The 24,299-nt window shown below is 44.4% G+C and overlaps 1 protein-coding gene across 1 annotated transcript in view; it reads right to left on the bottom strand.

Moving 5' to 3' along the window:
* Nucleotides 1-15,075, bottom strand: part of LOC311532320 (myeloperoxidase-like) — a gene marked incomplete at its 5' end in the record, with an annotated part of 62,198 nt that extends 47,123 nt beyond the window's left edge. Inside the window, one exon of the mRNA XM_084650676.1 lies at nucleotides 15,027-15,075. Coding sequence (XP_084506802.1) covers nucleotides 15,027-15,075 — 49 coding nt within the window. The remainder of the gene's footprint in view (nucleotides 1-15,026) is intronic.
* Nucleotides 15,076-24,299: the final 9,224 nt, after the last annotated feature.

Raw genomic sequence — 24,299 nt, 5'->3', positions numbered from 1 at the left:
AAAATGGAACCAGACACCTGGCACATAACATTCAAAAGGTTATAGAGGATTTTTTTAAAATTAAGGTCTGGGGCAAAGCCGACAGGTGTGGAGCAGTACGTGGTTCAGATGGAGACATCCCTTAGGGATACATTTATTAAAGCGGGAACTCTATATCCTACTATGGAGGATAGGAAAGAAGTCGGTAAAGCACAGGTGTGAGCCAGTGAGGAACAGTCAAATGTAAAATAATCCCATTTAAACATAACACATGAAGGCAAGCAACTGAAGAGTGACAAAATGCACAAGGGCTTATAGCCAAATGCGAGATGTCTCAATACTAAGATGGGTGAACTAGAGTGTCATTAAATGAGGATATTAGTATAACAGGCATCGTAGAAACTTGGTGGAGTGAGGATAATCAATGGTACATGGTAATAGCAGGGAACAAAATGTACAGGAATGACGGAGTAGGTTCGCCTTGGTGAGGGAGTGGCAATACATTTTAAATAAAGCAGAGTCAAATCAGGTGAAAATCTTAAATGAATCATACTGCACAACAGAGTCTGCATGGATAGAAATTCCTTGCTTACACTGCCAACCACCTGACCAAGATGGTGACAGTGATGGTGAAATGCTAAGGGAGGTTAGAAAGGCTACAAAACCAAAAAACACAATAATAATGGGTGATTTCAGCTATCCTCCTATTGACTGGGTACCTGTCAAACCTCAAGGCATATGCAGAAATAAAACTTCTAAACACCAGCAGTGACTGCTTCTTGGAGCATGTAGTCCTAGAACCCACAAGAGGAGAGGCTATTCTTGATTTAGTCCTAAGTGGAGAACAGGATATGGTCTGATTGGTAGTTATAGCTCAACTGCATGGTGATAGTGGCCATAATATAGTTAAACTTAACATCATTGTAGGGGGAAAATGGACCAAAAAAAGATCCACCACACAAAAATTTAAGTTTATAAAGGGGAACTACATAAGAATGAGGATGCTAGTTAGATAGAAATTAAAAAGCAGTCACAAGGGTAAAATGCCTGCAAGCAGCTTTAGGCCTTGCTGGAGCCCTAGGCCTCACTAACAGTATGAGCCAAAGGCTGTGAACTAAAGTAGACCTGGCCTTCTCAGAATAGCAACACACTAGGTATTAGCCAACCAGATAAGCACATTCCTGCCTGGAGAGGCCACTGAAACACCCAAAGATCATAGAATCATAGACTATCAGGGTTGGAGCGGACCTCATAGAACCATAGAATATCAGGGTTGGAAGGGACCTCAGGAGGTCATCTAGTCCAACCCCCTGCTCAAAGCAGGACTGATCCCAAATTAAATCATCCCAGCCAGGGCTTTCTCAAGCCTGACCTTAAAAACTTCTAAGGAAGGAGATTCCACCACCTCCCTAGGTAACGCATTCCAGTGTTTCACCACCCTCCTGGTGAAAAAGTTTTTCCTAATATCCAACCTAAACCTCCCCTACTGCAACTTGAGACCATTACTCCTTGTTCTGTCATCTGCTACCACTGAGAACAGTCTAGAGCCATCCTCTTTGGAACCCCCTTTCAGGTAGTTGAAAGCAGCTATCAAATTCCCCCTCATTCTTCTCTTCCGTAGACTAAACATCCCCAGTTCCCTCAGCCTCTCCTCATAAGTCATGTGTTCCAGTCCCCTAATCATTTTTGTTGCCCACCGCTGGACTCTTTCCCATTTTTCCACATCCTTCTTGTAGTGTGGGACCCAAAACTGGACTCAGTACTCCAGATGAGGCCTCACCAATGTCGAATAGAGGGGAACGATCACGTCCCTCGATCTGCTGGCAATGCCCCTACTTATACATCCCAAAATGCCATTGGCCTTCTTGGCAACAACGGCACACTGTTGACTCATATCCAGCTTCTCGTCCACTGTAACCCCTAGGTCCTTTTCTGCTGAACTGCTGCCGAGCCATTCAGTCCCTAGTCTGTAGCGGTGCCTGGGATTCTTCCGTCCTAAGTGCAGGACTCTGCACTTGTCCTTGTTGAACCTCATTAGATTTCTTTTGGCCCAATCCTCCAATTTGTCTAGGTCCCTCGGTATCCTATCTCTACCCTCCAGCGTATCTACCACTCCTCCCAGTTTAGTGTCATCTGCAAACTTGCTGAGGGTGCAATCCACACCATCCTCCAGATCATTTATGATCTCAGGAGGTCATCTAGTTCAACCCCCTGCTCAAAGCAGGACCAATCCCCAATTTTTGCCCCAGATTCCTAAATGGCCCCCTCAAGGATTGAACTCACAGCCCTGGGTTTAGCAGGCCAATGCTCAAACCACTGAGCTATCCCTCCCCCACAAGATCTAAAGTTACTGCATAAACTAGGGTGACCAGATGTCCCGATTTTATAGGGACAGTCCCAATATTTGGGGATTTTTTCTTACATAGGCTCCTATTACCCCCCACACTCTGTCCTGATTTTTCGTACTTGATATCTGGTCACCCTAGCATAAACACGTTCCTAGGAGATGGTACCGGGACGCACAGAGACCCTTCCCCATGCAAGGGAGAATGACAGGTAATGGAAGAGGATGTTTTGTTCGAACTAGCAGGTACAGGGTACAGGATAATAATGAAAAGCGTGTGGTGTGTAATACACAACTTGATGGTGTTCTGACAGACTCAGGCTGGACAGCTGTAAGAGTGGTGGAAGGCAAGTATATTAGTCCTAGAATGATAAAGGCCTTTTCCCCTGTAAGAGGAAAAGGGGTTACCTCAGGTTAGTTAGGGACACCTGAGTCCAGCTAAGGCATGCCTGAGTCCTTTAAAACCCCCTCCACCAGTGAGAGATGGGAGGGGACACTAGCTACTGCAGGGCTAGTGGCAGCAAAAGAAAAGCTGCTCCAGGGTGGAGAGCTGTTTGCCTCCCTACAGGGGAAGCTACGTAACAGACTGCCTGTTTACGGGAAGGACTGGCATCCCACCCCACTGGCACCCCTAATAATAAAGCCACCACCCTCAGAGTGCGGGTAGGGAGAGATATTCTCCTTTGTTTTGTCTTGGAATTGTTTTTTTCCCTTTGTTTGCAGAGGCACCCTGCCCAGAAAATACTGGGGAATAAACCCCCATGTGGGAGAGTAAATCCTGTCCAGAGCGGGGCTGACTTACCCCAGGCCCACCACGCCAGAGTGGGAAGCACTGAGCCTGCCAAGATGCATGAAGTGCCTTGCCACAAGTGACATCAGGAGCAGGATCTTGGCACAGCGGCTATCCCAGAGGCAAGAAAAATCACCCCCAAATTGGACAACATAGTGAGGGCCCTGGTGAAGGCAGTGTTGGCACAACAAGAGGATGCCAGGGTCCAGGTGGCCGCCCAAGAGAAGTCGGTACGGCTATATCAGGAGACGAATCAACGGCTGATGAGCCAGGCAAACCAGAACTGAGCCTCCCTGCAAGAGGTCGTGAACCAACTGAAGGCCCTGATCCCTCCGACATGTGGCCCTGACAGGATGCGATCCCTAAGGGCCAGCATTTACCTCCAAAAGATGACGATGGTGGATGAAGTGGCGGCATACCTTCTCACATTTGAAAGATTGGCCCTATGTGAGGCCTGGCCCTGAGACCAGTGGGCCAGTATCCTCACCTCTTTACTGTGTGAGGAGGCCCAGAAGGCCTACTATGACATGGCAGCAGAAGCTACTACAGACTACCCACAGTTGAAAGTTGAGATCCTGGCAAGATCCAAGGTGACGACAGCTATAAGGGCTCAGAGGTTCCACGAGTGGAGGTACCGGGAGAGCAAAGCACCAAGGTCACAATTGTTTGACCTGATCTATCTAATGCAGAAGTGGCTGCATCCCGAGACCCACAGCACAGAGAAGATTTTAGAACTCTTAGTGTTGAACAGGTTCATGAGAGGACTACCGCTGGACCTACGAGGGTGGGTTGGCCAAAATGACCCATCCTCTTATGATGATTTAGTCTCACTCAGAGAGGTAGTTGGTGGCCAGAGAACTTTCTCGGACTACCTGGGAACAGATGTATTGGACCAAGAGACCAGGCCCAGCCCCAAAGGCCCGGACCTCCAAGAGTTCACGTAGGATTATGTTGGGAGGAAGGACACCAAAGAGCAGCCTGAGGCCACAAAGGGACTTGAGGAACTGGGGAGAGAAGCTTGAGGGTTAAAGCCCAATAATCAAAGAATAGGAGGATGCCCCAAGCTATGTATAGATGTTATTATGCTTGTGGGGAACTAGGACATATAGTAGCTCTATGTCCTAACACTGAGGAGCTCTTGCAGGGCAGTCTAGGTGATCATGAAGATGTAACTTAATAACCCTCATGAGCATTGAGATGATCCCACATAGCTACATGAGGCCAGTTAGGATGAGTGGCACAGAGACCACTGCATTAGTAGACTCTAGCAATGCTGTCATGCTGGTCTCAAGGAAACTAGTGGGGTGGAACCAGCTGTCTCAGGCCAAAAGCACGGGAATAACCTGCATATATGGGGATGTCAATTACTACCCGACCATCCCTTTACAAATTGAGGTTCAGGGAAACACCACAAGACTAACAGCTGGTGTGGTCCTTAAGCTCCCATATCTGCTGCTCATAGGACGAGACTTCCCAGGGTTTGGAAAATTATTCCCAGTGGAGGAGTCAGAGGAAAGTAGTGACTCCAGGACTGATGCTGAGGCCCCAGCAGATAGCCCTCCTCTAGTTTTCTCTGAATTAGCCCAGGACTTATTCTCTGCAACTGGAAAGCCCCAAAATACTAGGGGAGAAAGAAGGGGGGACAAAGGATTGGGAACCAGAATCTTTGCCCAGAATCAAAAGACTGCGCTCATAGGTAAACAATCTCGTTCAACAGGCAGGAAAGCGACTCAGATAGTTGAGAAACCAAGCTGGACCCAGTTCCATTGAGACCAATTCTGGGGGTGAGACAAAAGTAGGTCCCCTTGCATTTAGACATATCAGTCCCTTGTATAAGAATTTTGGGCAGGACCGTTTTCATGTTCTCTTCACAGGTTCTAATGCGGAGAGTGGACCAGATGATACATCTGAGGGAAGGGAGCAGAAGGAGACTCCGCCGATTGGAAGGCATGAGATGCACTGTCCTTGGGTTGGGGGTTCCATGACCACCACTCCCAAGAGAAGGAGGCGGGTGGTGGTGGTCGGGGACTCTATCCTCAGGGGGACTGAGTCATCTATCTGCTGCCCCGACCGGGAAAACCGAGAAGTCTGCTGCTTGCCAGGAGCTAAGATTCGCGATGTGATGGAGAGACCGCTGAGACTCATCAAGGCCTCGGATCGCTACCCCTTCCTGCTTCTCCACATAGGCACCAATGATACTGCCAAGAATGACCTTGAGCGGATCACTGCAGACTACTTGACTCTGGGAAGATGGATAAAGGAGTTTGAGGCGCAAGTGGTGTTCTCGTCCATCCTCCCCGAGGAAGGTAAAGGCCTGGGTAGAGACCGTTGAATCGTGGAAGTCAACTAATGGCTACGCAGGTGGTGTCGGAGAGAAGGCTTTGGATTCTTTGATCATGGGATGGTGTTCCAAGAAGGAGGAGTGCTAGGCAGAGATGGGCACCACCTAACGAAGAGAGGGAAGAGCATCTTCGCAAGCAGGCTGGCTAATCTAGTGAGGAGGGCTTTAAACTAGGTTCACCAGGGGAAGGAGACCAAAGTCCTGAGGTAAGTGGGGAAGTGGGATACCGGGAGGAAGCATGAGCAGGAGCGCATGAGAGGGGAGGGCTCCTGCCTCATACTGAGAAAAAGGGGCGATCAGGGGGTTATCTCAAATGCCTATACACAAATGCAAGAAGCCTGGGAAACAAGCAGGGAGAACTGGAAGTCCTGGCACAGTCAAGGAATTATGATGTGATTGGAATAACAGAGACTTGGTGGGGTAACTCACATGACTGGAGTACTGTCATGGATGGATATAAGCTGTTCAGGAAGGACAGGAAGGGCAAAAAAGGTGGGGGAGTTGCACTGTATGTAAGGGAGCAGTATGACTGCTCAGAGCTCAAGTATGAAACTGCAGAAAAACCTGAGAGTCTCTGGATTAAGTTTAGAAGTGTGAGCAACAAGGGTGATGTTGTGATGGGAATCTGCTATAGACCACTGGACCAGGGGGATGAGATGGACGAGGCTTTCTTCCAGCAATTCGCAGAAGTTACTAGATCACACGCCCTGGTTCTCATGGGAGACTTCAACCACCCTGATATCTACTGGGAGAGCAATACAGCGGTGCACAGACAATCCAGGAAGCTTTTGGAAAATGTAGGGGACAATTTCCTGGTGCAAGTGCTGGAGGAACCAACTAGCGGCAGAGCTCTTCTTGACCTGCTGCTCACAAACAGGGAAGAATTAGTAGGGGAAGCTAAAGTGGATGGGAACCTGGGAGGCAGTGACCATGAGATGGTCAAGTTCAGGATCCTGACACAAGGAAGAAAGGAAAGCAGCAGAATATGGACCCGGGACTTCAGAAAAGCAGACTTTGACTCCCTCAGAGAACTGATGGGAAAGATCCCCTGGGAGAATAACATGAGAGAGAAAGGAGTCCAGGAGAGCTGGCTGTATTTTAAGGAATCCTTATTGAGGTTACAGGGACAAACCATCCCATTGTGTAGAAAGAATAGTAAATATGGCAGGCAACCAGCTTGGCTTAACAGTGAAATCCTTGCTGATCTTAAATAGAAAAAAGAAGCTTACAAGAAGTGGAAGATTGGACAAATGACCAGGGATGGGTATAAAAATATTGCTCGGGCATGCAGGAGTGAAATCAGGAAGGCCAAATCACACCTGGAGTTGCAACTAGCAAGAGATGTTAAGAGTAACAAGAAGGGTTTCTTCAGGTATGTTAGCAACAAGAAGAAAGTCAAGGAAAGTGTGGGCCCCTTATGGAATGGGGGAGGCAACCTAGTGACAGCGGATGTGGAAAAAGCTAATGTACTCAATGCTCTTTTTGCCTCTGTCTTTACAAACAAGGTCAGCTCCCAGACTACTGCACTGGGCAGCACAGCATGGGGAGGAGGTGACCAGCCCTCTGTGGAGAAAGAAGTGGTTTGGGACTATTTAGAAAAGCTGGACGTGTACAAGTCCATGGGGCCGGATGCATTGCATCCGAAAGTGCTAAAGGAGTTGGCGGATGTGATTGCAGAGCCATTGGCCATTATCTTTGAAAACTCATGGAGATCCGGGGAAGTCCCGGACGACTGGAAAAAGGCTAATGTAGTGCCCATCTTTAAAAAAGGGAAGAAGGAGGATCCTGGGAACTACAGGCCAGTCAGCCTCACCTCAATCCCTGGAAAAATCATGGAGCAGGTCCTCAAGGAATCAATTCTGAAGCACTTAGAGGAGAGGAAAGTGATCAGGAACAGTCAGCATGGATTCACCAAGGGCAAGTCATGCCTGACTAATTTAATTGCCTTCTCATAATCTCATCATCAATTAGCCTCCCCCATTGATGATGAGATAACTGGTTCTGTGGATGAAGGAAAAGCAGTGGTCATGTTATTCCTTGACTTTAGCAAAGCTTTTGACACTGTCTCCTACAGTATTCTTGCCAGCAAATTAAAGAAGTATGGGCTGGATGAATGGACTATAAGGTGGATAGAAAGTTGGCTAGATTGTTGGGCTCAACGGGTAGTGATCAATGGCTACATGTCTAGTTGGCAGCCGGTATCAAGTGGAGTGCCCCAAGGGTTGGTCCTGGGGCCAGTTTTGTTCAATATCTTCATTAATGATCTGGAGGATGGTGTGGATTGCACCCTCAGCAAGTTTGCAGATGACACTAAACTGGGAGGAGTGGTAGATACGCTGGAGGGTAGGGAGAGGTTACAGAGGGACCTAGATAAATTGGAGGATTGGGCCAAAAGAAATCTGATGAGGTTCAACAAGGACAAGTGTAGAGTCTTGCACTTAGGATGGAAGAATCCAATGCACCAGTACAGACTAGGGATCGAATGGCTCAGCAGCAGTTCTGCAGAAAAGAAAAGCAGTTCTGTTGCCAAGAAGACCAATGGCATTTTGGGATATATATGTAGGGGCATTGCCATCAGATCGAGGGACGTGATCGTTCCCCTCTATTCGACACTGGTGAGGCCTCATCTGGAGTACTGTGTCCAGTTTTGGGCCCCACACTACAAGAAGGACGTGGAAAAATTGGAAAGAGTCCAGCAGAGGGCAACAAAAATGATTAGGGGACTGGAACACATGAGTTATGAGGAGAGGCTGAGGGAACTGGGGATGTTTAGTCTATGGAAGAGAAGAATGAGGGGGGATTTGATAGCTGCTTTCAACTACCTGAAAGGGGGTTCCAAAGAGGATGGCTCTAGACTGTTCTCAGTGGTAGCAGATGACAGAACGAGGAGTAATGGTCTCAAGTTGAAGTGCGGGAGATTTAGGTTGGATATTAAGAAAAACTTTTTCACTAGGAGGGTGGTGAAACACTGGAATGTGTTACCTAGGGAGGTGGTGGAATCTCCTTCCTTAGAAGTTTTTAAGGTCAGGCTTGACAAAGCCCTGGCTGGGATGATTTAATTTGGGATCAGTCCTGCTTTGAGCAGGGGGTTGGACTAGATGACCTCCTGAGGTCCCTTCCAACCTTGATATTCTATGATTCTATGATTCAATGATCCGCTGTATCACAATATGAGAAAGAGGATATTGAGGTGGATGGGGTCTTGGTAGAGGGGAAAACCAAAGGCCTAGGGCCATACTTTGTTATAAAAAGAGATCAATTATATAGACTAGTCAGAATACCAGATAAAGAAGTGGAGCAGCTTCTGGTACCTCAAAGACACCAACGGGCAGTATTACACCTAGCTCATAGTCATTTATTTGGAGAACTTCTAGGGGTGAATAAGCTCTTATGTCAATTCCTATGGAGGGTCTTTTGGCCTCCTTCCTGGAATAAGCTCACTTAAGGGCCCCTTTAGAACCTCTACCAATTATTGACGTCCCATTCAAGAGGATAGCCTTGGACCTGATAGGCGCACTGGAGAAGTCGGCCCAGGGCCATCAATGTGTGCTCATTGCTCTGGACTATGCCACCCAATACTTGGAAGCTGTACCCCTACAAAACACAATGTTCAAAACGATAGTGAAGGAGTTAATTCAGATTTTCTCTAGGGTAGATTCAAGGATCAAGGAACCCGCTTTGTGTCAAAATTGATGAAGGACCTATGTGTGATGCTCCACATATAGGCCCTGCAAACCTAAGTCTCCCATCCACAGACTGCCAGCCTCGTTGAATGCTTTTACAGGACACTGAAGAACATGATACAGAAAGTGATGAGTCAGGATGGAACCTTGCTAACTTACCTGGTGTTTACTATAGGTGCCTTCACCACCAAACTGAGTCTGTGGTCTTTCCTTATGAGTAACATTGAGGTCTGATGGATCAACATGCTGCTCTCTCTACTGGTGCAGCTAACCCCAGACCTCCAAGACCCACAGCATTAGCAACGCTGCGGCACAGCAACTCTCCACAGCATGAACAGCAGCAGCCTGGAGACTATTTAAAAACACCAAAACAGAGGCTCAGACTAAAAGTTTGCCCCAAATCATGAGAGCCAGTAGGAGACCCAAAAGTGTGCCATCATGGCTAAAAAACAGCAAAGTGATGGAGGCCGTTAGAGGCAAAAAGGCATCCTTTAAAATTTGTATGTCAAGTCCTACTGAGGAAAATAGGAAGGAGCACAAACCTTGGCAAGTAAAATGGAAAACTATAAAAAGGCAGGCCAAGAAAGAATTTGAGAAACAACTCGCTGAAGACACAAAAACTAACAGTAAACATTTTTTTACAGTACATTGGAAGCAGGAAGCCTGCCAAACAAGCAATGCGGCCACTAGATGATAAGGGTGTTAAAGAAGAATTCAAGGAAGACAAGGCCATTGCAAAGAAGCTAAATGGACTCTTTGCATCAGTCTTCACTGCAGAGGATGTGAGGTTGATACCCACATAACAGCTGTTCTTTTGGGGCAACTGAAGTACTGTCCCAAACTGATGTGTCAATAGAAGAGGTTTTAGAACAAATTGAAACTAAACAGTAAGATGGTGTTCACCCAAGAGTGCTGACAGAACGCAAATAACAACTTGCAAAGCTACTAACTGTAGTGTGGAACCTATCACTGAAATCAGCCCCTTCCCCAGGAAACTTGAGAGTAGCTAATGTAACACCAATTTTTAAAAAGGGGTCCAGAGGAAATCCTGGCACTTGCAGGCCAGCGAGCCTAACAAGTACCGGGCAAATTGGTTGAAACTATAGTAAAGAAGAGAAATATCAGACATACACATAAACAAGGACAGAAAAAGAACCAATGGCTGGAAGGTGAAGTAAGCAAAATTCAAACTGGAAATAAAGCTCACACCTTTTAACAGTAGAATAATGAACCATTCAAACTGCTCACCAAGATTGATAGATTCCCATGTATTCCAAGGCCAGAAGGGACTATTGTGATTATTTAAGATGACCTCCTGTATAACACAGGACAGAGAACTGCCCCCCAAAAATTCCTACAACAGATCTTTTAGAAGAATATCCAACACAACTCTTAACAAATCATTCCAATGGTTAATTACTCGGACCATTTAAAATGTTCCCCTTTTTCCAATGAGATTTTTTAATCTAGCTTCAACTTCCAGACTTTGGATCATGTTATACCTTTCTCTCCTTGATTGAAGAGTCCATTATTAAATATTTGTTCCCCATGTAGGTACTTATAGACTGTGATCAAGTCAGCCCATAACCTTGTCTTTGTTACGCTAAATAGATTGAGCTCTTTGAGTCAATCACCATAAGCAGGGCTACGTGTCTGTTATGGAGGTCACGGAAGTCATGAATTCTGTGACTTTCCTCATCCTCTGTGACTTCTGCAGCTGTTTTAGAATATTTTATATTCTAGTTTTTTAATCAAAATGTCATGTGGTACTATGTCAAACACCTTAGAAGTCTATTATGTCATCGCAATTACCTTTATCTATAAAGCTTGTAATCTTATCACACAAAGATATCAAGTTGGTTTGGCAGGATCTGTTTTCCATCAACCCATTTTGATTTGCATTAATTACATTATCTTCCTTTATTTCTTTAATCAATTGAGTCCCGTATGAGCCACTCCATTATCTTGCCAGGATTGATGTCAGGCTGACAGGCCTATAATAATCCAGGTCATCCCAACTGCCCTTTTAAGAAATTGGCACAATGTTAAGCTTTTTTCCTCTCTTCTGGAACTTCCCCAAGATTTATTGAAAATGAACAATAATGGTCTAGTGAGCTCCTCAGCCAGTTCTTTTAGAACTCTTGGGTGCAAGTTATCTAGACCTGTTGATTTTAAAATGTCTAACTTTAGTAACTTCTATTTTAGCATTCTCCAGAGATACTTGTGGAGTGTTATCACCATATGATGAGACTATATCATCTGTTTCCCCCCCGCATACAGAATAGAAATATTTATTGAACACTTCTGCCATTTCTGCAACTATTATTGCTCGTTCTATCTTTTCAATCTAGTAATCATAATAGTTCCCAATATATTTTAGACACTCCTCCTTATTTTCCTTAACTCTCCTTGGCCATAGATTTCTCCTTGTGTCCCTTGGTTTTCCTTATCAATTTCCTACAATTCCAAACTTCTGATTTATTCATTATTATCAACTTCCCTTTTCTTCTGTTATATATTTTACATTTTTTATAGCTGCCTTAAATTCTCCTCTAAACCAGGTTGCTTTTTCACCCAGGACAGCCTTCTTCCTTAATTGTGAAATTTTGGCTTTCAGGGCACCTGTTAATGTGTTCTTAAATTATTCTCAATTATCATTCACAATTTTCTAAATAAATTCTTCCTCCCAGCTGATGTGGCTCATAATTGTTTTCAGTTTTGTGAAAGTGGCCCTTTTAAAACACCACATATATGTGTTACTGGTCTGGACTTGATTCTGCTTGCGCATTATAACTGTGATCTAGTCATGATTACTTGTACCTAAACTACCATTAATTTTCAGTTGTGTGAGCTATTCCCCTTTATTTGTTAGGACAAGGTCTTATAAAGAATTTCCTCATGTTGGCTGTAACACTTTTTGAGTTAGGAAATTGTCACCAATCATGTTTAGCAATTCCAAGGATGTTTTAGTACTGGAAGCATGAGGCCTCCAGTATATATCACTCAAATAGATCACACAACTTTTTTCCTACACATTTTAGATGGGTGTGTAAGAAACCAGTCATCCTGTTCCCTTGAGTGGTTGGTGATCTGTAGCAGACACTAAGTGCTACTCCTTCTTGTTATGTATCTGTTAGGACATTGATCCATAAGCATTCAAGATAATTTTCTTCCGAGTTATCAGCGATTCAGAAACAGGCAATGCCATTTTTGACAGAGTGCCACCCCCCCACCCCTTTTGCCCACTCAATTCTTCCTATAAAGGTTATAATCATTGATTTGAATATTCTAATCATGCAGTCATCCCACCAGGTTTCAGCAATATCAACTAGTTCTCATTTATGCTCATAAACAAGCAATTCCAGTTCCTCTTGTTTGTTACCTAGGGCCCTGACATTAGTGTGTAGGCAATTCAAGAATTTCTTCTCTTTATGTCCTTTGTTTCCTTGATCAATTTCGTTCTCCACATCTCAAATTTGTGCTAGCTGATTGTTCATCTCTTCTCTCTTTTTACCCTTGCCTTTTGTTATTTTAACCTCCTCCTGTGGATCCAGGACAAGAAGTAGAAAGACTGCTTTTCAGGTAATGAGGAACCATAAAGTACATCTACACTGCAATCGAAGACCCGTGGTATGGCCGCAGCTGGCCGGGGTCAGCTGACTCAGTCTCACAGGGCTCGGTCTGTGGGGTTAAAAATAGTGTAGATGATTAGGCTGGGGCTCTGAGATCCTGTGAGAGGGGAGGGTCTCAGAGGCTGGGCTCCAGCCTGAGCCCCAACATTTACACTGCTATTTTTGGCCCCACTGCCTGTGCCCCATGATCCCAAGTCAGCTGACCCAGGCTCTGAGTCTTGGTGCCACAGGTCTTTTATCACATATCACTAGAGCTTATCAAGTCAAAGTGTACTTGCTGAATTTCTCCTGGAAATGAATGGGGAGTTAGTGCAGACTCAGAAGCACAGATGTCGTGTGTGCCCCTAGGGAAACACCACTGAGTAAATGGGCAGCTGAATTCTGTATCTGCTGGAGTTTTAGAGCGGTCTTTGGCAATAGTTGTATGTGGAGTGTATTTCAGTGCTCCGTTCCAGAGGTGATAACAGCCTGGAAAGCCTTGGCGAGATCCATGACTGAAAGACAAGAGCACAGCCTAGCAGGCGGAAATAAGGAGACACATTTCATAGAGATCATCTGGGGCTGTCAAAGTCTAATTGACTTTTTAAGAAGTCTAACTTTTTTTGTTTCAAAATGCCCTGGGTTAACATCCTGCTGCTGGCTGGGACTGGACATACATGAAATAGTACAAAAGGCAGGTAACTAAGTGTTGTAGAAGTTGGAGTTTCTATGACCCTTTCACCTTCAAGTCCAGGTAGAGGAAGCTACAATAGTCTAATCTGGTGATGGTAGTAGCAAGTATCACAGTGGGAAGGAATGAAGAGTCTCATTGCCAGCCAGAGGCGGACTAAAGCAACAGTAGCAAGTAATGCAGTCTGTGTGACCAGGAGCAAGGAAGATCCAGGATTCTGCACATTATCTTTCTGTTTGGACATCACTAAGCCAACACCTGTGTAAATGTGCAGCACTGTCCACCTTATTCCATCCTTGCAAATGAATGGAATGTCCAGCCAGAGCAGATAAATATATCAGCTGGATATTTCTGCAAAAATTAATAATATTGGAATAACCAGATTGATATTCAAATGGTCATTATTAGGCATTAGAGTTCATACCATCGTGTGATAAATAGCACAGTCAATGTATAATCAATGGGAAAAAATGTTAATTTAGTCACCAAAAATGCAGTTTCAGCCAATGAAAATCTATTTGTGAATTTTTGTTGAGTTTATCAAATAATGTTGATAAAAATAATATGTTTCTGAAATGTTGAAACAAATTGTTTTATTTTGACCTGACTTGAAATTTTTCATCTTGATTTAAGGCATTTTAACAAAAGCAACGCAGGATAAGCCTCACAAAATGGCTGCGTAGGAGAGCAGAAGGAGGAAGCCTCCCTTTTAACCATTAGCCCTGTGGCTATGACACTCAGCTACACTGTGGCCAGTTCAATACCCCGTTTTGTCTGCACTTGGTCTTGGATATCCCAGATGAGTGCTCTCTAGGCTTTTACAGAGTCATGGTTCTTTTTCCCCAGCCCAATGACTATTCATAGTCATTCAGGATGTCTTCACAGAAAAAACTCCAGAAGCTTGTATCTTTATTGTTTCTTGGTTTAATTTAAGGAAGGTCTTAACCCGAAAACATTTTAAAATAGGTCTTCACCAAAAAAAGGTAGAGTTGCCAAAAGAGAAGTACACCGAAGTCTGGACAGTCCAATACGATCGCTGAGAAGTGCTTGTCTAATAACCGCAAGCTTTTCTCCAAAATTCTCCCCTGCTACAGCCCAAGCATGCCATATTTCCCATAGAGGGAGGGGCTGGTATTTTCCAGAATGGTTCAACAGAGTTGATATTGAGACTATAAACAGGTAAACCCTTCCCTACAGAATCACTGTAGTGACAGTGGTGAGCAAAGATGATCCCTGGCTGCTGGTCATTCTCGCAGAGCTGACTGGTCATGTGGTGCTGGCTCTCCTTAATTCCACGGGCTGAGCTATGTTAAAAAGCTAAAATATGTGTACTGTCCTAATATCACTTTGCACCATAGCAGTACTGTGTGATCATGAACAGGAGAGGAGGTGTTCCATGCCATTGTGGACGGAAGAGATTAGTGCATGTGGTGTGATACATGCTAGGAAAATTTCAGAACCCTGAACTATGATGTTGCCGTAATAAATACATATTTGTACAAAAGAAACTTCCCAAATAATGGTATCATGTTCCCGTGTTTTTTGTAAAATTGTACCCCTAGTATGGATAACATAAGGTGAACTGACCTGTCCCGTTCGTACTTGTATGCAGCATCCACCAGATCCTTGGCTTCATCAGTGCTGCTCAGAAAGAATGGATCTGGCAGTGTCTCCAAGATATCTAGTCCAAAAAGAGGAAAGAGCAGGACATGAGGACAACTCCTTCCCACCAGCTCACTGCACAGACCCAAAGTGAAAGGAGCACATTTCTTCTCCTTCATGCAGTGAATTTGCTGGGTTAACCTTTAGACATAAAGAAAGGGAGACATGAAGCAAAGTTAAACTGAGGGGTACCTGGGTGAAATTGAATGGCCTGTTCATATAGGTGAGGTCACACTAAATGATCTAAAGGTCCCTTTTGGCCTTATACTCTATGAATCATAGAGCTCTTGGTTCTCCAGTTCCTCAAAAGGACCAGGATGTATTCCAGGAAGGAACTTAATAGGTAGAAACTTTTGGATAGCCAGCCATTCTTCATAGATTCATAGATATTTAGGTCAGAAGGGACCATTATGATCATCTAGTCCGACCTCCTGCACAACGCAGGCCACAGAATTTCACCCACCACTCCTAAAAAAGACCTCACACCTATATCTGTGCTATTGAAGTCCTCAAATTGTAGTTTGAAGACCTCAAGGAGCAGAGAATCCTCCAGCAAGTGACCCGTGCCCCATGCTACAGAGGAAGGCAAAAAACCTCCAGGGCCTTCCAATCTGCCCTGGAGGAAAATTCCTTCCCGACCCCAAATATGGCGATCAGCTAAACCCTGAGCATATGGGCAAAATTCATCAGCCAGATACTACAGAAAATTCTTTCCCGGGTAACTTGGATCTTACCCCATCTAAAAACCCATCACAGTCCATTGGGCCTATTTACATGAATATTTAATTACCAAAACCATGTTATCAAATATTCATGGATCAGCTGAAGCTGATCGTGTCTGCATCTGCTTTCTCAATTTTCTCTGCTCCCACAACAAAACCTATGGCCAGTGATCTGAGGCCACAGCCATCCAAGTTCTCCTCAGCCCAGTTCTCCTCAGACTCAATCACTGCTACAAGCTGAGGCCCTATCAGTATTGGCAACCCGAAGGGTTCAAAAATCATAAGTCATGTAAAAAACACAAGATGTTGGCTTAAAACACATGAGAAGTTGAAGGTTTTTATGCTGGGAGAGGGGAAGAAGGTTATTGGCCTTCTGGTTTCTGAGCTTTTAAGGGGAAGCTATTCACCCCCATTTCAGGTTCAGAATTCAACCTAAAAAGTAAGTCATCCATCTGGCTCCCAGATGCCTGTTCCAGCCCCTTGGGTTGGGAACCTGCCATTCTATTGGAATACTTGCTTACACTCTCTCCGCTCCCTTATTAGTCATAGGGTGGGCAGCACTGGTCCTCACACTGGTTACCAAGAGTTGTCAGCAAAACTTGTGTAATAACTGTGATTCGATTTTCTTACCCCGATCACTGCAGATAAAGCTGGGTGGGTCCAGCTGCAAGCCTACATCTTTCATCAATGCAGGTGTAACTTCTCAGTCCTTTTATCCTTCAGTGGCTGGCATTAAAATCATGGAATTTAAAACTTCAAATGTGCATATTTTTGGCAAGGATATAGAATCATAGAATCATAGAATATCAGGGTTGGAAGGGACCCCTGAAGCTCATCTAGTCCAACCCCTGCTCGAAGCAGGACCAATTCCCAATTAAATCATCCCAGCCAGGGCTTTGTCAAGCCTGACCTTAAAAACCTCTAAGGAAGGAGATTCTACCACCTCCCTAGGTAACGCATTCCAGTGTTTCACCACCCTCATAGTGAAAAAGTTTTTCCTAATATCCAATCTAAACCTCCCCCACTGCAACTTGAGACCATTACTCCTCGTTCTGTCATCTGCTACCATTGAGAACAGTCTAGAGCCATCCTCTTTGGAACCCCCTTTCAGGGAGTTGAAAGCAGCTATCAAATCCCCCCTCATTCTTCTCTTCTGCAGGCTAAACAATCCCAGCTCCCTCAGCCTCTCCTCATAAGTCTTGTGTTCTAGACCCCTAATCATTTTTGTTGCCCTTCGCTGGACTCTCTCCAATTTATCCACATCCTTCTTGTAGTGTGGGGCCCAAAACTGGACACAGTACTCCAGATGAGGCCTCACCAATGTCGAATAGAGGGGAACGATCACGTCCCTCGATCTGCTCGCTATGCCCCTACTTATACATCCCAAAATGCCATTGGCCTTCTTGGCAACAAGGCCACACTGCTGACTCATATCCAGCTTCTCGTCCACTGTCACCCCTAGGTCCTTTTCCGCAGAACTGCTGCCTAGCCATTCGGTCCCTAGTCTGTAGCGGTGCATTGGATTCTTCCATCCTAAGTGCAGGACCCTGCACTTATCCTTATTGAGCCTCATCAGATTTCTTTTGGCCCAATCCTCCAATTTGTCTAGGTCCTTCTGTATCCTATCCCTCCCCTCCAGCATATCTACCACTCCTCCCAGTTTAGTATCATCCACAAATTTGCTGAGAGTGCAATCCACACCATCCTCCAGATCATTTATGAAGATATTGAACAAAACCGGCCCCAGGACCGACCCTTGGGGTACTCCACTTGATACCGGCTGCCAACTAGACATGGAGCCATTGATCACTACCCGTTGAGCCCGACAATCTAGCCAGCTTTCTACCCACCTTATAGTGCATTCATCCAGCCCATACTTCCTTAACTTGCTGACAAGAATACTGTGGGAGACAGTGTCAAAAGCTTTGCTAAAGTCAAGAAACAATACATCCACTGCTTTCCCTTCATCCACAGAACCAGTAATCTCATCATAAAAGGCGATTAGATTAGTCAGGCATGACCTTCCCTTGGTGAATCCATGCTGGCTGTTCCTTATCACTTTCTTTAGATATGGGTGTGTTTAATCAGTAAACTTTCCATATTTTAAGTCTCTAGACTTTCTATATGATGAGTTTACTCAGAAACAGGGATTTGTCAAGGGACAAGTTTATAGTCAAGAGATTTTATGTAGGGAAAACTTTCTGCGCTAGGATGGCTGTGCAAAAAAAAAAATTCTGAGTGGCCTCCTGCAAATGTTGCATACAAATCTTAAGCACTAAAATTTCCATTGCTCCATGCATCCGTTTCTCTCCCCAGGCACACCCAAGTGGAGGAGCCTGGTCTGCATTCATTTCCAGCTGACACAATCAGTGCGATAGTGCTTAGAAACTAAGAACAGTTACAGAACTCAGACCCTCTGCAGATTCAGGATATATGGTGTTTCTAGATCAGTTTTGGTCTGTGCTTAGGCTAGGATTGCTCAGAAGGAGTGTAGACCCAACAGCCAAACCCTTCCAACGGAGGCTGCAGTGACTCAGCCCTTAGGCATGGGGCAGCAGCCTATCCCTAAGCAGAGCCAGGGACAGACGACCCCCACACTCAGGTATTTCCCCAACCCCATCAGAGCTGCAAGTTAGCTTGTGCAACTTGTAGTGCAGTGACCCTCCTGCTGCCTTGAACAAAGAGACTCTAGATTCCCAGCCTGCTTCTAATCCAGTGCTGGTTCCTGCTCCAGCCTTGCCCATGCCCTTCTCTGACTTTGCTCCAGCTCTTACTCCAGCTACGGTACAGTTTGGCTTGTCTACAGACTCTGACCACCTGGCTTTAACCTCCACTCCCACCACCAGGCCTGACTGCCTGGAGCCAACACCTCACAGCTCCCTATGAAACTCATCTAGAATGTTGTTTTGTGTAATTTTTTCATGTCCTCTCTCTAACATAAACAATCCCGGTCTTTTGAGTCTCTCTCCATAAGAGAGCGTTGCCGTTCCCTAATCATTCTCATTACCCTTCTCCGAATGCCCTGTAATTACACATTGTTCTTTTTTGAGATGGGATGGACAACACTAAACACAGTATTCCAGATGAGGGAACTGAGTTATATAACAGCCATGTTTTCCTTATCCTTCTTCATCCCATTCTTTATGTATCACAACATCCTATCTGCTTTTCTGACCACAGCTGTATACTGGGCAAAGGGTTTTATTCAGCTGTTTATAATGAAGCCCAGGTCATTGTCTGAAGTGATACCATTAATTTAGAGCCTTGTACAGTGTATGAGTATTATTCATTGTTTAACACTGAATTTCATCTGCCATTCTGTTGCCCATTCACTTAGCTTGGATAGATTTGTCTGAAGTATCTCAATCTTCCAGGGCTTGACTAACCTGAATAACTTTGTGTCATCTGCATATAAATTTGTCAACTATGTCATATTGCTGCTGCAATATTGTGCCCAGTCCTGGGGTCCACAATTCAAGAAGAATGTTGATAAATTGAAGAGGTCAAAGAAGAGTCATGAGAATGACAAAGGGATGAGAAAATCTGTCTTATAAGGAGAGGCTCAAGAAGTTCAATCTATTTAATTTAACAAATAGAAGGTTAAGAGGTGACTTGATTACATCTGAAATTATCTACATGGGGAACAAATAATAAATAACGGGCTCTTCAATCTAGCAGAGAAAGGTGTAACATGATCCAATTCCTGGAAGCTGAAGCTAGACAAATTCAGACTGGATATAAGGCATAAGTTCTTTACAGTTAGAGTAATTCTAAACTCTGAAACCAGTAATTAACCGCTGGAACAATTTAGCAAGGGTCACTGAATTCTCCATCACTGACAATTCTGAAGCAAGAGCTGATGTTTTTCTAAAAATATACTCTAGGAATTATTTTGGGGAAATTTTGTGGCCTCTGTAACACAAGAGGTCAGACTAGATGATCACACTGGTCCCTTCTGGCCTTGGAATCTATGAATATACAAGGCTGATTAAAGAAATAATTTTGTTTTTCAGCAATGTCCTTCTCAATTTTAACTGCTCTATTTAACCCCCTGGTAAGACCATGGACCCACTGATTCTCTAAAAAAAAAAAAAAGGAGGACTTGTGGCACCTTAGAGACTAACCAATTTATTTGAGCATAAGCTTTCGTGAACTACAGCTCACTTCATCGGATGCGAAAGCTTATGCTCAGATAAATTGGTTAGTCTCTAAGGTGCCACAAGTCCTCCTTTTCTTTTTGCGAATACAGACTAACACGGCTGTTACTCGGAAAATTGATTCTTTAGTGGACTTCCTGCTTCTTCTAGAGAATTTCTTGTTCTGTTTATACCTTCATCTATTTACTTTACAAAATCCATCCTAGCCCTCCTCATTTCCCTCTTACATATTGACTGCTGTAGTGTATGTTGGCTGGCGCTGCATTTCCAAATCCCAAAGACTTTCTCTCTGGCTCAGATAACCTCTTGAAGACTTGAACTTTGCCATTTACTTTTCTCTTCCTGGTTCCCTTTTTGCTCAGCAGATTGCATAAGGCAACTACTGTTTTCTTAGGTAGCCAAATCTAAGGGTGTTGCTTTCTTTGCTCTTGGCGTTAGCGCTTTTCCGAAGTGCTTCCTTATTGTATTGAAATCCCCTTTTCTGTGTTTAGTATCACTGTGAAAGTTTTTTATCCTTATTTCCCTTCCTTATTTCTCTTCCCTTTGTTTTTTATCCTTATTTCCTTTATCCTTATTTCCCTTCGCTATTAAGCACAATTATGTTGTGCTCATTATTACTTGGTGGCTTATTATATTATATTATATTTTGGATGCTGAAGTAAGTTGAATCAAAACTGTATGCAGAGTCTGTACATGCCCCACAAGTCTACTGAGTGATTTTTAGTCATAACCAGTTCTTTAGAGCTTTTAATCCTAGCAGGAGTCCATGATTTTTTTCAGTGCATAAACACTTACGCACATAAATCTTTACAGCTGAGGTCTAATTATAGGGGACATTGGTGGTGACCCTTATTATTGAAGTTGCCCAGGACTTCCCATTATAACACCCTGTTTTCCGTTGTTATCACTTGGCCAATCTTTAATCTTTCAGGGGCTGGAACTTTCCAGGAGTCCTTTCTGCCTCAGGCAGAATATTTCTGGCAAGTTGAAGCAAAACAGTTCAGCTCTTTCTATGACAGAACCAGTGTTGCCAACTGTTTTCCAGCCATTTCCTTGAAGAGGTCTAGTGCCTCCATGAGTTGAGAACTGAATTTTTGCAAGAGAATAAGTCTGGAATCAGAGATTTTATTTATTGTCAAAAAGGAGCTGCCCTGTTTTTGCCAAAACTTTCCCAAACGAATGCCAAAAGAAAAACCTGTGGGAGGGGTGTGGGTGCAAAAGCAACCCATTTAGGAAGTGGGGCCTCTTTTGATTATACTGCTGTCAAGGTTCCTTCCCCACTCTGAACTCTAGGGTACAAATGTGGGGACCTGCATGAAAACCTCCTAAGCTTACTTTTACCAGCTTAGGTTAAAACTTCCCCAAGGTACAAATTAATTTTATCCTTTGCCCCTGGATTTCCACTGCCACCACCAAACTTTATCTGGGTTTACTGGGAAACGTGGTTTGGACACATCTTTCCCCCCAGAATCCTCCCAACCCTTGCACCCCACTTCCTGGGGAAGGTTTGGTAAAAATCCTCACCAATTTGCATAGGTGACCACAGACCCAAACCCTTGGATCTTAGAACAATGAAAAAGCATTCTGTTTTCTTACAAGAAGACTTTTAATAGAAGTAAAGGAATCACTTCTGTAAAATCAGCATGGTAGATACCTTACAGGTAATTAGATTGCAATCCATTTTGTTTTACTAAAAAGGACACTAGTGAGTCAGCACGGTCCTGGACTCGGAAACTAGCAGACTTTGCATTAGAAGACCTGGGTTCTGTTCTTGGCTCTCCTGTATGTGACTCTTTCTGTCCTGGAGGCAGGCATCTACCCTCTCTGTGCCTCAGTTTCCCCATATCTAGAAAGGGGATAACAATCAGGTCCTGTGAAGTCCTTGGATATTCATGGTGAATGCATACTTCCCGGACATAGGTTTTGTTTTGGGTGGGAGAGGGAACACTGCAAACCCCCTATAGACTGGGTGGGGGCCCACAATGAGTTTCCCTTTGGATCCCACTACAAAGCATTATACCCCTAATGCAGAACACCAGCAGCAGAAGAAAGGGGACAGTACCATTTATGGAAGATCCAGATGCCTGGCACAGGCTCAGGGTCACCAAGAATCCGAAGAAGAGGATCCCTGGAGAGAAACACAAATACACCTGGGTTACTAGCGATAATTCCAGGAGGTAAAGGGCCCCCAGATGTCATCCACACACTGAAAGAGATCAACTTCCACAGCTCCGTTTACTGAATATTTGTATCAATGTTCTGGAAGGAAACATGGATTTGCTGCTGATAAAGTTTGCAGGTGAGACTAAGATTGGTGGGGTGAAGGATTTTCCCCCAGATGAGCTTGGCAATAACTTTTGGTTTTGTTTTTTTCCCCTTCTTCTGCAGGATGGGGGCTTGCTAAGCTCATCTGGGCACATTTCACCAAACCAGTTCCCTGCCACTGCAGGAACCTCAAGCACTGGTGCACCTTGTCCCTCCTGTCCTCTGCCTGTGGCTCACAATAGTTTAGCCTCCTGAGGGCTGCAATACTTTAGTCCAAGCCAATTTCCTGGGCTCAATACAGGGGTAACTGGGTGGCGATTACTGGCCCATGGGGTACAGGAGGTCAGACTCAATTGGGTGGTCCCTTCTATGACAGAAAAGCCTGAAAATCGAGAGTGCTCTATAAATGCTCAGAAACCAGAAAACAAATAAAACCTACAATTTTTGAGCAAAAACTCTCATTTTTGGAGCCTGTCTCATGATTTTTGACTGCTTGAGGTTGTCAAGCCAGAGCTTCTGTGCTGGGAGGAGGATTTCTGACTTGGGAGCTTGGAGGTCAAATGGAGGGGCAAGAGTTTAGTGCTCTGGGAATGGGACGTTTGGTAGGAAGGGAGTTTTTAGAGCTGGGGGCCAGGTGGGAGGAGTTCTGAGCAGGGGAGGGGTTCTGAGCCTGAGGTGGTTATGGGGAGTGTGTGTCTGGGGGTCAGGTGGGAAGGGGCCTCATCAGCCTGGAGTCAGGTCAGGACAGGAGGGAGGGTTCTGGACTTGGGGAGGCTAAGTAGGAGAAGTTCTCAATCGGGGGGTTGAGCTTGGAGGGGATTTTCAGCAGAAGGCACTGGGTTGGAGAGGGTCAAGGAGAGTTGGCTAAGGATGCTGAGCTGGGTGGAGGACAAGTGGGCATGAGTGGAGGTAAATTGGGGGAGGACATACAAGAAGGTGTTTAAGAGACGGTAAAGTTTATAGGAGGGACAAGCCTGGCTGGAAGGGGGGAGAGAAGGATGAAATAAATAATAGGGAAGATGATAAAAATATTTACAATTCCAGACACAAGCTACATTAAAAGATCACTGTTCAGTGAAGTCAACTGTTCAAAAGTTAGGAAATACCAGAGTAAAGTTTGCCCGTACAACCTTGGGTCCTCTTCTGCATATGCATTGAGATAAAGTTTATTTTTGTCTACAGGACCCCTGCCTTATTCCTTGCACACGACAGACCGTGTTCACTGAAAGAACATTTACTCAATATTTTGTCTTACTCTCGCTGTCCAGTGTGTGGCCCCAGGCCTTATTTACTGCACCCTATTCAAAACCTGCTCTGAAAACACAGTTATTAATTTCCTCGTGAGATGTTGTATGCTGCTTGTTGCTATAGTTTCTCAGCACTTCACAATTAACTGATCTACTTTCACAACCACCTGGGATCTGAGGGCGTGTTATTATCCCCGTTTTACAGATGGAGAAGTCAAGCACAGAGAAGTTAAATCAAAAGAATCCACTAATTTTAGGTGCCCAATTTTGTGATACGTAAGACCCGTTTTTTCAGAGAACATAGCGTGAAAGCATGGAGGTGTTAGAACTTCTCAATTAAACTATTGTAAGACATTTTTTTAATGGGGCTAAACTTATTTTTCCCTAATCTCATTCTGAGAAATGGCTAAACCATTTTTCTGAAACTGACAAACACTCATCAAGGAAAATTTCAGCCAAAAAGTTAAAGTTTGGCAAGGTTGTAAGTCACTAAAACTGGGTCTTAAAATGGGACTTTTGGAGCAAACTTAAATGTTGTTGGCACGACTAGTTCCATATATAATAAAGAGCTGCCTAGAGAAGGGAGATCAGGAGCTTCTATTCTGCCTTTCTCACACTACAAGAAAAAAGGGGCCATTCGAGGAAATTTCAGTGGAAAATTCCAAACTGTCATAAAAAGAAATGCTTTTTCACATAGTGTGTAATTAGACTGGGGAACTCGCAGCTACAGAATGTCACTGAGGGCAATAATTTAGTGAGATTGAAAAAAGGACTGAAGATTTGTGTGGATAAAAGAACATCCACTGT

The sequence above is a fragment of the Lepidochelys olivacea genome (assembly GCF_965140295.1).
Source record: "Lepidochelys olivacea isolate rLepOli2 genome assembly, chromosome: 17".
NCBI classification, from domain to species: Eukaryota; Metazoa; Chordata; order Testudines; family Cheloniidae; genus Lepidochelys; species Lepidochelys olivacea.
Note: the sequence above shows the minus strand (reverse complement) of the source record. Positions and strands in the feature narration are given on the sequence as shown.